The 18,397-nt window shown below is 40.1% G+C and overlaps 1 protein-coding gene across 1 annotated transcript in view; it reads right to left on the bottom strand.

The window, feature by feature from the left end:
* Window positions 1-858: 858 nt before the first annotated feature.
* RFXAP (regulatory factor X associated protein) overlaps window positions 859-18,397 on the bottom strand; it is a 33,532-nt gene continuing 15,993 nt past the window's right edge. The window contains exons 2-4 of the mRNA XM_071448346.1: window positions 5,580-6,332; window positions 3,020-3,127; window positions 859-1,073 (exon numbers count right to left, since the gene is read on the bottom strand). Coding sequence (XP_071304447.1) covers window positions 963-1,073; window positions 3,020-3,127; window positions 5,580-6,332 — 972 coding nt within the window. The 3' untranslated portion in view covers window positions 859-962. The remainder of the gene's footprint in view (window positions 1,074-3,019; window positions 3,128-5,579; window positions 6,333-18,397) is intronic.

Genomic DNA, 18,397 nt, shown 5'->3' with positions numbered 1-18,397 from the left:
AGATTTAGATTAGATATTAGGAAGAAATTCTTTACTGTGAGGGTCGTCAGGCACTGGAACAGGTTGCTCAGAGAAGTTGGATATGTATACTCCCTCCCTGGGAAGTGTTCAAGGCCAGGGTGGACAGAGCTCTGAGTAACCTGGTCTTATGAAAGGTGTCCCTGTTCACAGGAGGGGAGTTGGAACTTGATGATCTTTCAAGGTCCCTTCCAACTGTTGAATACATCTGGTGCAGGTAGTTGATTTGTAAACTGCAGTTAGAGATGCAGAATGAGATGCAAATTGAGCTCTGGGTGGGAGGAAGACAGGAGGCAGTGAACTGCCAACTCTTTGTGCAACAAAAGGCATGAAGGTGAGTGGCTAGCCAGGTGAATGGACACAGGGACATGGCAGGAACGGAACACTCAGAGGGGAAGACTCAGGAGAAAGAGCCTTAGGCTGTGATGGTACAAAAGCCCAGAAGTTCCTTTGTCTGAGATCCCTCCTCAGAGGCACCAGCCCAGGCTGTTTCTGTGTTATTACACTGTTAATAAATTGCTTTATGGAACAAGGTTCCATAAAGACCTGGGGTCAAACCAGTGAGGAAACCTGGTCTGACTGCCAGCCAGGTGTGCAGGGAGTCAAGTGGGGCGCCTGTCAGATCACTGGAGCTACCCGCAGTGAAGGAGCTTTGGTCCCAGAAGTTGAAGTCCCTGGCACCGGGAAAGTGACTGTCAGAGACTCCTGTGAATGGTCAGACTGGGAAGTTTCCTTAACACAACCCAGGCCATTCTATGATTTGCTCACAAGTCTGCAGACACCCAAGCAGCTCAAAACCTCAAAAGTGCAAACAGGAAACGAATACATAACAACAGCAACTTCCATTTTTGTTTAAACACTAAGATTCTTTGTATTTATACAAAATACAGATCCTGTTCCTCCTTCCACACCAGACTCATCTGCAGATCATTGATCTTTCCTCATTACCCAGGTGCTCCTTGAAACTGTTGCTGCCTTTGTTCCAAAGCTTGTTGACTTAACAGTTGCTGTTGTTTCTGTAGAAACTGCACTACTTCTGGGCTTCTGAGTAGGGACTGAAAAGAGAGAGAAAGTGAACTTTACTTTACAAAACTCACATATATTAAATAGCTACCATAGTAATATTTTTCCATTATATGAATTTGCACATTACCCACTGCTATTGCTTAATATCATAAAAACCCTGTAAGTATAGCAAACTGGAGTGATTTATTGACATGTCAGACAAAAACATCTTTCAGTTGTGCTTCAGTTCTACAGATGTGTTTCAATTGAGCTAATTTCTACATTTCTCACTGCAGATCACTCAAAACCAGTTTAATAAATGAATAAAATATTGTAATCCTGCAGCAAAGCTCATGTGCCTGTCAGAGTTCAAGCATCAGGACTATGCCCATAGCACATATTTTAGTTTTAGGCAGTTCTGTGAGGAGCAGGGAGTTGGACTCAATGATCCTTGTGGGTCCCTTCCAACTCAAGACACTCTATGGTTTTCACTGACTGTCCAGAATTTCCCAACATTTCAAAACAGCAGTCCATCCACAGGGAATGACTTAAAAAACTCCTCTGCATTCAATCAAAAGACAAAAGTATCTAAAAGTATTTGCATTTGGCTCCTGGCTTGAATAGCTGCAGTCTGTAATCCAACTCTGGTTGTTCACCCTCATTCCTGCATGGTGGCAGCACAAGTGATTGTAAGGTAAAATGGCAAATCAGGTTCCTTGGCAAATTGATTCCTTCCAAAAATTAATACAGGAACAGGGTTATTTTTCATCTGAATGAATTCCCTAGATGCTTGCTCATTGTGAATGGTTACTTCAGTGATATAACCAAAGCGGTACTGCAAGTCAGAGGAGAAAGAGAGAAGCAAGAACCAGATCAAGGAGAATCTGAATTTCAGGAATACTGGAAGGAGGCCTGAGTTCTTAAAGAGCCTTGACATAATTAGTGCAAAAGCTCTGAATATCTATTTAAAGAGCTTCTGGTTGCTGTACTTCCATAAAAAATAATGTTTCATTCATAAGATGCCTTTCAAATTTAATTAAAAGCCACGTCCATAGAAACAGACAGGAAAGGGGACAGCAAGCCAGTAAGTGGGGCATGAAGAACAAGAGATAATATGAAAACTACTCTGTAGTTCATGACTTGTTTTCCTCATAAAAACTGAAGAGTTATGAATGCTCCTCTGAGTTTTTAGACACAATCACTACAAAAGTGCCATCACTGAGAAAGAATTATCAAGAAATACATCTAGGTAGTTGTATACCTAAGACTGACATGATGTTTCTTTTAAGGCTTTCCAAATTTCTGAACAAGCACTACACTATAATGAGGATTGGTAAATTGTGTTAATTGCACAGGTAACAAACGAAGACCAACAGTCCCAATAGCTTTTGAAGAATAGGGACTGCAAAAGAGGCAACAAAGAAAGTTGTAGTGAAGAAGCTGAATAAACTGTTAGGTACTGAATGATTTCCCTATTAAGCATTGGGCTTAACTTGTTAAAGGAAAAACTAGTGTTTAAAAAACTTACAAGATACATCATTTAGGCAGTCTGTAAATATTATAAATCACACTGTTTGCTTAGAGTTTGCTTTATCAACACACATATACACAATTTTAAGTTTTATATGATACATCTATAACTTCTAAAACACACCATAGTAAAGCTTACATCAGACCTAAAGTCCATTCATTGTTCTACCTAAGGCTTTGGTTGAACAAGCTAAAACCATCTCAGTTATACTGTAGGCACTATTTACCCTAAAGAAACCACCCCACCTGTGACTGCCAAAACTTCAGATCATTAAATTCAGTCATCTTAGTATTCTTCACAGAGAGACTGAAGCACACATCTCTGAAGCATGTTTCAAATTTGAAATTATGCACTTGCAGTGCATGCTTATTAAACTCATTTTCTTTTCTCACAATGGTGACAGGTAAACACTGTTACATTGTCTTTACTTTTTTGAATTCAAAATCTCTCAAAAACAAGACTTACCAGCCTCTTTTTATTCAATACTTGTTCTAAAAGAGTAGGTCTTGCTGGGCGATCTCCAATGGATCCTGTTCTCTGTTTTGTGACAGACACTGAACCTTCAACACTATCCTGAACATGACAGAAAACAAAAAACAAAAAACAAGGGAGGTCAGACAATGAACTCTGATACAGTCATACACAGAAAATCCCAAGAGTAAAGAACATTTGCCTCCTTAATCTGCAGAGCAAAGTAACAGCACAGGAATGGAAATCTCTCTATTCAAGACCAGGCCTCTTCTTTCCACCTCCTTTCACTATTTCACCAGCAAGAGTGAAGCAATGTAGTTGAGTTAGTCTTCTATACTGCAACACTGAACAGGTTACTAGGACTAGTTATTGGCTTCAATTTATTTGACTGCATTTCTTAAAAATGAAGTAATTTATAACAGGTCAGCCTCCAGCTTGTGGAAATGAATGATATTTACCATTTGTAATTGGGCAGGAATGACAATAATCCTTGTAGTACCAAAACATACTTGAGAACACTATGATGAACACGGCAGAGCCACAGGCTATTTTTTTTGCCCCCAAAGTTTATTCTGTTCCCTGTACAATCACCAGTCATCTGATGAGACATACTAGTACAATGTGGCTCTACAATCTGCTCTAAAGAAAATATGAAAGGTTTAGAAAATTTCAACCAATGCCGAATCCTATGTGTATTACGTTCAAAACTTACTGATACTTCCGTCTACCTGAAAGGGTTCAAAAGCAGGAACAACAAAAAACTATCCCAGTACCTTTCACTTCTATCCTCTCCACAGAAGTGAAAAATAAAACTTCTACTATGAACTTTTACTGAAAATGGCCTCAATAAACACTGTAAAAAAAGTAAGTTTAGCACTAAATACCCTGCTTTTTCCTGCAAATTCAGGCCCTAATTTCCTTACATTCAAAGCAATCTCCACTTGCACAAACTGGGAAAAGAAAACCCACCTTCTTCCAACATGCAATAATCACTATTTCATGCTACAGATCAAAAAGTTTTAACCCATCACTACATGAAATGCAGCATTTTTACCCTTCTCCCATACTGTCCCCTTTCCTAAACTAGCACAAGTATTTGTGTAGACACACACATGAACTGAGCAAGATGAACTATCAGGGAAGGAAGAGAAAGAGGGAAAGTCATGCTGGTATTTAAATCTAGAATTCATTTTCCTCTTGAATAATGTGTGCAGCTTCTCTTATTGAAATGACAAGTAGCTACTAGAATTAGAAAAGGCTCACAAAACAGCATGGATGATAATATTGTGTAACTTTTTCAATGGAAACAAGCATGCTACGCCTTTTCAATGTGAGAACCAAAAGACTTAGACTAAATATTACAAACACAAGAGGAACTGTTCTAATGTTAAGACTACCTGGCAAATTAGGTTGACACCAACAAGATTCAAAAACACCAGGTAGCAGACCTGAAAAAACCGTCAGAATGTAACAGAGGCTCAGAGCTTATAAGGGTTCAACAAAAATCCAAAATATTATATGGAACACTTATCAATTATAGTTACGGAATACATCAGGAAAACATCAGCAAGTCCTTTGAACTGGAAGAGGAGAGAATATTCCCTAGCAGCATCACGTACACTTCCCTTTTTTAAAGCACCTGCCTCATGGCTTTTACAGACATACAAAAGAAGATCCTTTCGTGTGACACCCAGTAGGGTTGCTATTTTATTTACATGAAGAAAAACAGAAAGAGGAAAGATTTGGGTGGTCAGTTTGCAGTTAGATCAGTTCCCAGTCACACAACTCCAGACACAGCTGTGATGATTTTTTTTCTTCTGACAATCACTATTTCACACCTACCCCTTTGAGCACAAACAACTCAGAACCTTCAAGTGTAAAACTATTTCCCTTTTTCTGTTTCATCTAAATACAAGATCTGAAACACTAACTCTGTACAAGCGACCATCACAGAAGTGTATGGTCCTAGCTGAGTCACAAACTGTAGGAAAAAGAGTAATTAAAAAAATGTACATTACCATCAGTTTTCCCACTGATAGTATTTCCCCATCTAAACAATACACATTAGCTTATACAAGTTAAGTATGAAATAGTAGTTGTCGAAATATTTACCTGCCATTTAATATAAAAGTAAAAAACAAAAAGCATCCTGAAGAACCTGCACAACTGATTTTTGTACATCTGATACCCAAAGCCGTTGACTTTAAAACTCCACACTTCAGCACCAGCTGAGAAACAAGTCTGACACCTCTCTTAGTCTATACTTTCCTCCCACGGGAAAAAAAGCCACGCTGCAAGCGAAGCATCTTCTAGCGACATTTCTTTTCTTGGAACCCGATATAGCTGTAAGCTTCTACAATTTACCTCAGAACTGAAAACAAACGGAGTTTGCTCTGGCAAACAGGAAGAAGAGCGAGCTGCAGGACGGCCCTAAACTTCCTCCCTTCCTCTGGCCGTCTGACAGATCCCTAGAGCCCCCCAGGAAGCCCCAGCTCCGAGGGACCCCGCGGCACCGAGCGTGGCCGGGCCGAGGCCCCGCCGCCCCCCGCCTCACCTCGGCCCGCGGGCCGCCCCCCGCGGCCGCCGCCCCGCCGCCCCCCAGGGCCTGGTCGCTCTTCTTGCGCTTGTACTTGTCCTTGTATATCTTGTTGCGGTGCCGCTTGCACATCCAGGGCTTGCGCTGCTTCACCACCTGCGTGGTGGTCTCGCTGCAGCCCTCGTACGTGCAGCTCTTACACTCGCCGCCCGCCGCCGCCTCGCTGCCTGCAGCCTCCGGCACCACCGCCGCCTCCTCCTCCTCCAGCTCCTCCAGGCTGGCCGTGCTCTCGCCGCCCGCCGCCTCGACCTCCTCCTCTCCCACCTCGATCTCGCCGGGGGCCCCCAGCTCGTAGAACACCATGAGGCCGCCGCTAGCGGAGGGCGGCAGCTGCGGGTCGGCGCTCGGCTGCAGGACCACCCCCGCCGCCCCGGCCGCCGCCTCCTCGCCGCCGCCGGGCTGCATCACGAGCAGCGTCAGCTGCTGCTGCTGCGGCGGCGACGAGGAGGAGGAGGAGGCGGAGGAGGAGGAGGCGGAGGAGGAGGGAGCGGCGGCGGGGCTGCCCTGCAGGGCGGCGGTGCCCGGCCCGGCCCGGCCGGTCCCTGAGCGAGCGCGCTGCTCTCGCGCCTCCGCCCGCGCGCAGGCGCCGCGCGCACGGCGCACGCGCCCCGGCCGCGCTGAGGGGCGGGGCCCCGGTAATGGCGGCAGCGCCCCCAGGCCCCTGTGGGGGAACTCGCGTCGGGGCTGTAGCTGCACCGCTGGCGTGAAGCGCTTGGGGCCGTGTTAGAGCAACCAGTGTGGTTTGGCCCCGGGTGGTAGATGCTCGTGGTCGAAAGGAACATGGAAGTCGGAGGGTCTTCAAGCAATCAGAAAGTTATATTAGTATATTGCGCGCTTGGCGTGGGAATTGGTTTGTTAGCCCCTGACTTACTGTGTAAGAACGCGGCAGTGGGTTTGGATATAGGGGCAGGGTGAAAGGAAAGAGCGAAACATTGTGAAAAATGCGTATTTTATGATTGGCTTTTCGCAAATATTGAAATTAATATTATATGTGTAGTGTCAGAAATTAATGCTGTATTAATTCTCTTAAGTAGTGTGTTAAATATAGTTTTAGGTTATAACAAAATGTTAAAATAGAAACTATGCAATGTAGGATGCTTTTTCTCTAAAGAATGGTCTCCCACCGAGATAGCAGTTACAGGACATCTAAATCTTTCAGGGAAAGAGAATTTAGTGCTCCATTATCAGGAGAAACTAACTTCTTCCCATCTCGCTCAGGCAGGATGAAGCTGCTAGGATTATGAGGAAGAAGCTGACACTGGCCAGACAGAATCCTTTGTTTGAATGGAATTTATGTATCATGTATGAAATGTATGAATGAGTTAATATGAGACAAGAAAAACAAAGAGTTGCAGACAGTCCAGGTACCTCATTCTGGGCAGCACAAGCCCGAAAAAGGACACCCGTTAACAGAGTATTAACCCTTAAAAGCAATAGCCTGTTGCATGTTCATACACCTCATACATGATGCATAAATTCCATTCAAACAAAGGATTCTGTCTGGTCAGTGTCAACTTCTTCCTCTGAATCCTAACAGCGTCTTCAGGGCTGAGCAGGGCAGGAAGAACTCGATAAGAGAGCAATAAATTCTTTTTCTCTGAAAGATTTAGGTGTCCTGTGGATGTTATTTCAGTGTGAGTCCTCTCTTTAAAAAAGGTATCTTAGATAGCATAGTTTCTATTTTAACATTATGTTATAACCTAAAACTATATTTAGCACACTATTTAAGAAAATTAATACAGCATAACTTTCTAACATAACACATATAATATTAATTTTAATATTTGTGAAAAGCCAATCATAAAATATGCATTTTTCACAGCTTCAAGGAACTTCGATGGTCTTGATCTCCTTCCACAGCACATGCCCACATCTTGCCCTCATTCCCATGCTTGTGTGATACTGTGTTGGGCTCATCTCCAGGAACTACAACAAGGCTGTTAGTCCAGGAAGAGTGCTGCCCTCCGTCCGCATGGCCCCTGTCTCCAGCCACATCTTCTCCTTTCTCACAGGGAATTGACACCAGCAATCCTCGTCTGTTAGTGCAAACAATCCTTGGTTGGCTCCATTGCTATCCAGCTATCATTTTTGAGACATACACATGATCCCATAATCTTCTGGGATTCTATGCCCTGTCAGCCTGCTCAGCCTCCTGTCCTGCTGGGGTCATGTGATGGCTGTCCAGATCCAAGCTTTCCTGCTGCTGAGCTTTGCAAGTGCTGTCTCTAGGCTGTACTTGTATCCTTGCTCTTCATCCACTGTCACTTAAGAGTGCAGATACAGGGATGTAGTTTGGCTTCTCCCACTTAGCCTTTTTGTTGCCTCAAGTGACAGCCCATGTGGCTGTCAGCATGCTGCTCCTTGCCCTTTCTTCCTTTGGGTATCAATTCTCTCCTTGGGTTACTTCTGCATGGCTGCAGAGAAGTCCCACTGACTTCCATCTCCTTGATCATCTGCTGTTGGCCCTTCTTTATTTGTCTTACCTCCTTACTTTCCATGGGTTCTTGCCTTTCTCACTGCACACAGCAGTTCATGCCATATTAAAGAACGCTGCTGACTCAATTTATTCCCTGGCAATTACCACAGCTCCCTTTTCCTGTCACTAAGACAAATGATTATGCTGTTTGCAGTTTTAGGCATTCTGTTTTGCCCTCAATCTTGTCATAATACATTTCTCTCTCATTTGTCAAAATAGTTAATGATGGTATAGTCCTAGAAAAATTGCAGTGAACTGAGTAACTGTCCTCATTGCCTTTGACCAAGCAGTCATGGGTGAGGTGATCTCCAGCTCCAGGGTTTAAACAGGAATTATAGACTATTTTTGTCAGTTAAGGCTTACTTTCCCCACATCTGCTTCAGTGTTTTTCATCTCTGTTACAGCCATGCTAGGACAACTTGCCAGAACCTTTCTTTAGGACTCAGCCTTGATCTGTGTCAGTAGTGAAAAATACAAAAATTACACATTGTCACTGTCATATTTTCTGGAAAAGTCCCCTCACCAGGATTTCTTCTCCTGGGAAGCTGAGAAGCCTCAGAGAAAAAGGAAAACAATATTATCTCATTTGTTTCTCCTGTGTCTTGCTGCTTTGAAATGTGGTTGGAGATTGTTTATCCAACATGTGAATTGTTTTGACTTAATGACCAATCCATGGTCAGGCTGTGGTGGACTCTGGAAGGGAGAGTCACAGGTTTTTCAGTAATATCTTGTTAAGCTTTCTGTCTGTATCCTTTCTCTATGTTTTAGTACGGCATTCTTTAATATAATACAGTAACATAAAATAATAAATTAGCCTTTTAAGAACATGGGGTCAGATTCATCAATTCCTTCTCCATCTGGGGAGCTCAGAAAATACCACACGCATAGCTTTGTTTTCGTCCCGCTTCTTAACTATTTTGATGTCATCACAAAATGTTTGGGGTTTTTTCACATTATAGGCCCATTCAAATAATTTTTGTTTATTTCTTTTGCTTCGAATGCATCTTGAAAGAATGTCTTCCTAAAATTCTAAGTCCTCCTGACATTAATTAAAATAAAATTCCAAAGTAATAATAAATCAAAATAAAACACATTTTTCTCCAGCCACACTCCCTGCATATGTACACATGATAACTAATTAAAAGAAATAGGAAACTGATAGCCTTTAAATTCTAGGAAGAAGAGTTTTTTGGGCCCTTCATCCACTTCTGTGAAGTCCCACTGAGACAGCAGGGTTTGGCATGGGCCAGTCTGACCAGCAGACCAAATCAGTTGAAGACTACATGAGAAAATTATTCAGGGAGTTAATCTTTCCAACCAAATGCTCTGCTGAAAACTCCCTCTCTTGTAGAATAAGTTGAATTCTACCTTAGACACTCTGGTAACACATGGGGATTTCATTGGAGACTATGCCTGGAAGCATACTTCAACTCCATGGTTTTCATTTTCCTCCTCTGAAGAAAAAAGAGCAACAAAAAGCCACAGAAAACTAACAGTTCATTACAAAGATATTGAAGGGATTAATTAATTAGCAAATTGATTTGATATTTACTGAGTCTCTTACTGTCCTGGAATGTGAAGTATCATCCATTTTTTTTTAACCCAGAACCTTATAATCTGCTTGCTTGAGGGCACAGAAACATACACAGGTAGTAAATTAGTGACAGCTAACAAAGCGAGTCCTTCTTGAAAAGCTGCCACTGGTTTTCTCTTCTTCTTTTCTGCCTGGTTTGCTCAGAAAAGAGAAACATCCCAGTGGAAAAGAAATCAAAAAAGTAGTTGTTTCCTTGGGCTGCACTTCTGTAAATCTGTCTGCTGGATAAGGAAGGTCAGTTTGGAAAATTTTATCACCACTCTGTCCATCATTGCTATCCAGTCAGGTGCAGTCACATCGTGTTTTGTATTCCCAGGTGCAATTAAAAGGAGAGGACAAATACAATTACTGAAATGTAGTAAGTTCATTTACTGATATGTAATAAGTTCATTTGTCTTCAGGCTGACATATCCAAATGAATATTTAAATAGATTCTCTGATTTTCTGCTGTCTCTTCTTTTGTGTTTGGGAAATAGTTCATTTTAATGTTCTTGATTTCTGTGCTAGTTCTTACCATCCAGTTCTTAATTGTCTTGGAAACAACATACTTTTAAAAACAGATACCAGTTAAGATCCAGAAAGGCAATAATCATTAAATAAGCTGATTTGTCCTGCTTACAGATCAAGATAGTACTAATGGTTATAACTGAAGTAATATTTTCAAATTGTTAAAGTTCTTTAACACTCTTCCCCAAGGGATGATATGAATTTTGTTCAGTTAATATATATCTGTCTGTCTGTATCTATGTATGTATGTTTGTATGTATGTATGTATGTATGTATCTATCTATCTATCTATCTATCTATCTATCTATCTATCTATCTATCTATCTATCACACAAAAATGCATTTGCCTTTATCATGTGCTGTAGGACCACAGGCCATACTAAAAACATCTGTGAGACATGGGACTCTGAAATTCATACATCCAGTGTTGTGATATCCCTACAGATATAATCTAAGTGCAAAGTGTCTTGTAACCTTATTGCTATTGGTTATTTGTCCTAAAATTAACAGCTTGAGTCAAGGAGAGCATTTGGGTTTTAAAAACAGAAATGAGTGGTACTTGAAAGATCAACAGGAATGAATGAAGACTGCTGGAGGAAGCTGAGAAGTAATAGTTTTTAAAATACATCTCTATAGAAACACATCGTTTGATGAGGGAATCCAAATGCAAGTATAGAGTCAAGAGAGATTTTTCTGCTTTGTTGTACCTTGTTCTGCTTAGCCAACTCCCCATTTATTCTTCCTACTTGCTCTTGATGTTCAAGCCAAATTGATACAGTGATAGAGACATGGAAAGATTCAAAAGCTCAGCAGTCTGAAAACAAATCTGCCCTCAAAGTAAGGTGATGCGCAGATGATCAATGTGCTCACTGATACAAATGCCCAGGTGCAAATGAGTGCTGAAATCTTACCACAAATAGCAAAGCAAAGGAGTATAAGCTACAGTAATCAGTCTGTTAAAGCTTGCTTTTCAGATAAGTGTACAAAAATTTGATGCCAGTTTCACCAAATCTTATAACCATCTTTCTTTGCACTGTTCAAGTATACAAAATAAGTCTTATCAGAAACTCATTAAGCTTTATGAATTACAGACAAATTCATTTTTGCCATCATAGAAATAAAAAATGAACTAAACAGAAGTTTGGTTTGCATTATATGTATTCTGTTTTTAGTATATGTGTGACAAAAATGGCCATTAGAGATACGTTTCCTTCCCCGTGCCCCTCTCATTTTGCATGGTTACCTTTGTCCCATAACAACAGGTAAATTAAATAGGTATGCTGAAAGAAAATCTCCCCTTTCATATATTTACACATAATTAGACATAAGTAAATCAGCTTTTTAATAAAGTTAAGATTTACACAAGATAGTAAAATTTTTAAATAAAATTTTTAATAAACTTTTAAATAAAATATAAATAAAATCTTAATAAAATTAAGATTTACAAAATAGTAAAACCAATCAAAAACAGACATGAATAAAAATGTGCAGGACAGGTGTTAGACTATACCTCAAACCTCACACTGGATAGTTATTAGCCCCTGTTCTCTCCACAGCTTTAGTTACTGGAACACTACTAATTTTCAAAACAGTGTTTCTTTGATGTTCTTTTAAATTTCTGAAGTAAAACTTAACTGCAGGCCATTTTTTCAGTCTAGGTGATTTTCATTCACAATGAATGGATCATGTTTACTGCTTTTGAGCTCTGGGTAGGGCCAGTGTCATTCTGGGTGTTGTCCCCCCATGCAGACCCAACCTCCTTGGACATGTCCTGAGCTGTCTCCTAGTCTATGTGAGTTGTTATATATTCCTTCGTGGTATGGAACAGTGAGTACCTTGGCAGAAGTCAGCATTGTTAATTCTAATTATTACTGTTTCACAGGTTGATTCCCTCTCAATCTAAATAATTGAATTCAGGCCTACTTTGAAATAATATTTCTCTCTCTCTCTCTACCATGAATAACAGAAATTTTGCTTACTGTAAAACAAGTATGTATAATCACTATGGTTAATAAAGCAGTAAATATAAAAAATGTGATACATTTGCAAAAATGAAAAAAGAAAAGCAGTGAACTGAGTTTTAGACTATGGAACATTGTCCTTCAGTAGAAGTAGGGAGAGCCTTCCTTATTAAGAAAGTTAAAACTAGATGGAAGCAAAGCTCTAGATAAGGGAAGCAATCCTCTCCTGGCAGGGAAATATGTGATTAGCTGCTCTGTCCGTTGCCAACAGCTGTGGCTGCCAAATACAAGCAACTCATACCTGTGTCTGAACATCAGCATCTTTTCCTTCTTATCTTGTAACAACTGATAACATTGATCATGTGTTCTGGCCTTCGTGCTGACGTTCATAGAATCACAGAACAGTTTGTGTTGGAAGGGAACTTACAGATCATCTAGTTCTAACTTCCCTGCCATGGACAGAGACACCTTCCTCTAGATCAGGTTGCTCAAAACCCCACGCAATCTTGGCCTTTAACACTCCCAGGGATGGGGCATCCACAAGTTCTCTGGGCAACCTGTGCCAGAATCTCACCACCTTTATGTTGGGAACCCCAGAGCTGGATGCAGCACTTTAGGTGGGGTCCCACAAGAGTTCAGTAGAGGACGAGAATTCCCTCCCTTGACCTGATGGCCAACCCCGTTTGGTGCAACCCAGGATATGATTGACTTTCTGGGCTGTGAGCAAACAATTTACTGCCAGGTCCTGTTGAGCTTCTCACCAGGGACTCTATTTCATGATCTAAGGGAATCACACCTTGGGGTCACTCACCAACTTATTCACAGGTTTTGTTTTGTGAATAATTTATCACTTTAATCAAGCACTGAACTATCTTCTGTAAAGTGCCCACAAGTATGTTTTGCGTGTCATTTCAAGAAAAAGTTGGAATATTTATTTCTGGCATAGTTATTTGGACAGCAAAATTTATATTTTCTGTTTTGGCTTAATGCTACACATTTCTCACATATAAGTGTTATCAAAGGCATCTAATTTTTCTGAAAGAAGTATTTCACACTTGAGAATCCCCTTAGTGGAAAGGGTGCCTCTAACCTATTAACAGGAATTTCTTTCTTGAACTAGAACTATTTTTGCACACTTCTCTGGCATTTTGTTGAAGCTGTGAAATAGCAACTTTGTCCCTTCTTTTACCCAATCATGGAGGTTTTTCTGTTTTGTTTTTCAATATCAAGTTGGGGGGAAAGTGGGGGTGGGGGCTGTTATTTGATTTGGTCTTAGAGACAGTTCTTTAAAGAGCAAGAGAATCAGAATCACTTTGTCTTCTTTGTACTGCAGTGATGTAGAGGGTATCCACAAAGTGAAGGGCAGAGGCATAGTGTGTTCGGGACACAGGAAAGTCAAGATGCCCTGGTTTATGAAATTGTATAGTAACAACTGTCAGTAAATAATATTTGTTGACTCCTCATTTATATGCTTTCCTAGCCCACTCTTCTTTTCCTTTACAGAAAGTCAGGGAGGAAGGAGTCCAATTCATGGAATTTCAAATCTTTTGTTGTATTCTGCTCAATGACTTATACCTGTTCTCTTTGAAATTCTTGGCAAATACAGGTACAAAGGAAGTTCATATGAAGGGACTTTATTATGATCAGATTCAGACTATCAGAGACTGAAAGGAAATTTTTGCACGATAGAGGGGAAGGAGTTATCACTGTATAGGACTGAAGCATGGCTTGATCCTCAGTACATCAAATATCTGTGCCTAAGAAGCTGTTTATTCTCTCCTTTCTCAGACTGACATTACAAGACTTTATTTATGTACAGGAATAACATTTTCTAGACAAGTGTGCTGTCTCTGTGCTATGTGCATACAGCTATTCTGCCTTTCATCATGGCAAACAAGACCATGTTTGTCTGAATGCTGGCCCTGAAGCATCCATGATCAACAGCCTGTTGCAACACCCTTGGGGACCCAGCTGTTTTCAAAGCCATTCTATTAAAGCTGGATATTTAAACAGTTTAATTTCGGAGCAGTCAGGACCCAGACTTCCAACTACATCAAGCTGGTTCCAAGTAGAGGATCCTGAAACCAGTTTTCAGGAAGCTCAAAAGGGATTTATTAAGGGGCCATTAGCACATGCCTGAGTCATTAGCTTATATCTTCTAATTACAATTGCCTTTATCCTTTTTCTCTTGCAGAGTTCTAGGGACAGTTCCTTGCTTAGTTACCAGATGCCCTGGGACTGCTACTTCACATGAAACATTTTTCTCAAACATTGAATTTCTTGGTCCTGTCATGCATCATCACCTCAAGCATTCGTATTGATCTACAGTTATTTTGGCATTGCAGTACATATATTGAGATATGTATACACACACATATATATATATGCATGTATTTCTGGAGGCATGTCACACACTTGTACTTAAGCATCAAAATTTCTAGGCAAAAGAGCCCTGCCATGTATTTTTACAGCAGGTTTTTCTGTAACTCTGAAGCCCCTGGTGTTACCATTTGGCTGAGGCACATCTGTTTCTGCATAATTTTTTATGCATTCCTGCCAGAAAGATAAATGTTGTAATCCACAGGCTGAACTTCTCCCAGTTGGGGTCAATGGCTAGTATTATTCAGGAGACACTTGGACCTTGTCCAAATCCTGGTTATTGTTTTAGAAGAGCTACTGGCATACAGAAAAATGGAAGTTAGTTTGGTCTCTGCAGACTTAATAGTTATGCTGAGAAATGCTACTGGTTGCATATTCTGGTACAGGAACGTTAGTGAAGATTATGTCCCTTTGTACACTGGAGATGATCAACTTCAGATACAGAATTTTTCCAAGAAGAGGCAGATAGATGTTCATGGAGCTTTGTAAAGAAGTTGCTGTGTTATAGCGCGCATAGGAGACAATCTCCTTAAAGAAGCAGGGCACAATTTTCCCCTTTGAACTATGCCACCCTAGCTGCTGCAGATTTTCTGTAACTGTTCAGTACAGGAAAGTCAAAGTGTTGGGGCTGCAGCATTGGAGTTCTCAGTAATGTTTTTTTGAGTTGACCATAGGTAATAAAGATTATGAATGGTACAGAGTAACTTGTAGAAAAGTAGGATTTCTCACTTCCCAAGGGCCACAAGTAATGTCCTAGAGGAGAAAATGTTGAGTCTGCAAGTCTACCTTAGAAAGCAGAGAGATTCATGGATAACTGTGTGGGAAACGGGAAAAGTGCTGAGGCTTCTTGGCATATTAAATATTGAGAGAAGTAAGGACAAGTCCTCCATTAGGACTTTGTGTGTGTAATTGCGAAGTTGGTTTTGTGTTCTAAATAGATGGCGACTTGTAGGCTTATTGAATTGTTAGCTTTCAACATTCTTTTTTGTGTTTTGTGAACAGTCTCACAGTGGCCTGTGCCACACAATCTGTTGAATAGTGCTTGGAAGGGAAAAGTGTGCAACCTAGACATTTCTGTCCTCCCCTCTCAATTTCCTAGGCTTGTGCATCCTACATAGAGCTGGGCATTTAAACTATTGAAAGCAGAGTAGGAAGCAGAAAATGCAATTTGAATATTCTCAAACCATGAAAACATTTTGTTTAGCTCCCCATATATTGACATAAGGATAATTATGACTTAGCCTCTTTTCATTAGAATATTTTACATAAAAAATTCCCACCACTTCTAAGTGTTCCTCTTTATATTGCAACTATTGTACAAACTTTATATTGCAGCTGTTGAATGATTCTTTGTAATAAAGAAAATGGTTCCCATGATATTATTTTCTTATTATAAATTACTTGTCACACAACAGCTTAGTGAAGACAGTCTTATCCCAAGTAATTTTTAAAAGTTGACTAAGAACCAGGTAATTCCTACTCAACTGCTTTTTCTCAATAAAGAATTAAAATTCATGCTTAGAAATCTGTCAAAGTCTGAAAACTGTAAATTCATTCCTCTTTGCTTCTCTTTGGCACTGTCACTTGATCAAGAGTTTTCTCTTTTTTTTATACTGAAATGAGGAGGACCAGTAGTTTTGGGCCAGTGCTCTGAGGATAAAACTAATTGACATTCTCCAGTGTAAGGAGTACACAGATGCAGATTTTGGGCTTGATTAGCGGTGGTGAAAAATGGCAGTGCTGTGTTTTATATAACAAACACAAGTTGGAAGTTTAAATCAATGTGCTTCCCTAAAACTGCCTGTATTTCAAAAGATTTTTAGATGCAGAGAATCTAGATGTTACATTCTGCCCTTTTTTCTCTTTTAAATAGACACTATTGATTTGATTGTTTTCAAAACAGTATGAATAAAGTGTGTATATTGTATACTTGTTCACTGCCTAGTGTGAGGAATGGCTAATTGCAAAATCCAGCTCTGATTTAAAGCCTTAACAGCCACACTGAAATCAGTAAGAACAAAGCCAACCCTGCCAATTCCCACACAATTGTACAAATACCACTCAAAGCAGAATTTGGACCTAAAGCCCTCAAATTGTTGACAATTTTTCTACAACTCAAGCCTTACTCACAAGGAAATCACAAGACCTTCAATTACTCAGGCAATGTCTGGAAGATCCATCTTTCTTGTGGAAAAAAAAAGAAAGAATAAAACAAAAATAAGTTACCACTCCTGACTGCAGTGGGATCCCCGAAGGCTGACAACTTATTTCACTGTGTTTAGTCCTCCTAGTTTCCCCATGACCTGGATCTCTTGTTACAAGGGTAAGTGTGTCAGATGTTTGCAATTACATGACCAATTGCAACTGAGTTTGGCCTATTTCCACTGTCAAGTCAAGCATCAGACTTGAGCTTGTATATAGTATCCTTAATTTCTTGGTAGCTTGCTGACAGGCGAGACAGCCAGCATGACTTTGTGTATATTAATGTGATCCATGAGAATTGCTCTTTAACCCATATCTAGCCTTGTTGGTCTTATCTGCTCCTTTACTCCCAGATAATAAAGTGATTGTACTTTACATAATGGTCTTTCAGGCATGTCCTAGTCAGGCAAATCAACACTTTTGATCTTTTAAGTTTATAACAAATACATCATCCTATACATTAAAAGCATAGAGTAGCAAGGGAAGGTTTAGACTGCCAGGGCTGAGGCATTATTACACCTTCTAACAATTAGAGATTGTAATTTACTTACATGAGGGATACTGAGTGCCAGATTATGATGAAGAAAAATTAATCCCAGAGTAGAAAATCAGGAAGCCAGTAATCAAGACTAATTGCAGTCTCTGTGGAAAAAAAAATCACCATATACAGTAATTATAAAAACATATGCTACACATAAGGATGCACATCACAGATATAGGAGTTAACTTTAAAACAGAAAAAAATTGAGCAAAATAGTTTAGGAAAAAAATAGAAAATAGTTGATTTAAAAGAAAATTTTATTAGATGGCTAAAAAAGTTCCAGTCTATCAGAAGGGATATCTTTGGCTTAGAGCCAATCTTGGCCTGATGCCTCAGGTTTTAGCATTTATATTTTTCAGATTCTGTGCTGCTTTAGTTTTTGGGTCTGGGCTTCGTATTAAAGGATGGTAAGCTCTCTTCACAGAGTAGATAGACAAAACAATTCCTTCTCCAGCTGGTGACCCAAGGACAGCCGATCCAGATCTCAGGCCCAAGAGCATAAACAAGGGTGGACTGAAGAGAGAAAGACAAGGATAAGACTTCATGGGCTAAAGTGTAATTGGACAATTAACTATATATTATAGTTATATAAGATATACATATATATTATAAAAGTGTGAGACCCCATGACCAGTCGTGCATTTTGTGACCATTTTGGGTTCACCTAGAGTGTGGCCCTGGCTGGGCTCTTGTGCTGCCCAAGGTGTATCCATGGAGTCTCCCTAATAAAAACCTACTTAATTCTTTAACTCCATCTAGTCTCTGTTCTAGGTCAGCCTTCACAAGGCATCAGGCCCAGTAATGAAGCCAGGGCAGGCCTTGTGAATATTAAATTATATGTAATGGAAAATAGGTAAGGAGACATATATGATCATGAAATGCAGACAAATGTCATCACACAGATAAAATGAAAAGCTGAAGATTTTTAGAAAATGTATTCTTCATAGCCTGCTGTTAAATGGAGATGATAAAGTTATTATGAAGGAAAAAAATAGAGGCTTAATAAATATTTCTGTTAAATCATTGAAAATAGACCATGCTTTTTTCTATCATAAGAGGAAATTAAAAGTGTTTTCCAGTTCTCTAGCAACTTAGGGCAATATTGAACATCTGCAA

This window comes from Agelaius tricolor, unplaced genomic scaffold, assembly GCF_023055355.1.
Source record: "Agelaius tricolor isolate 1412-34295 unplaced genomic scaffold, bAgeTri1.0.p SCAF_26, whole genome shotgun sequence".
Lineage (NCBI taxonomy): Eukaryota > Metazoa > Chordata > Aves > Passeriformes > Icteridae > Agelaius > Agelaius tricolor.
Note: the sequence above shows the minus strand (reverse complement) of the source record. Positions and strands in the feature narration are given on the sequence as shown.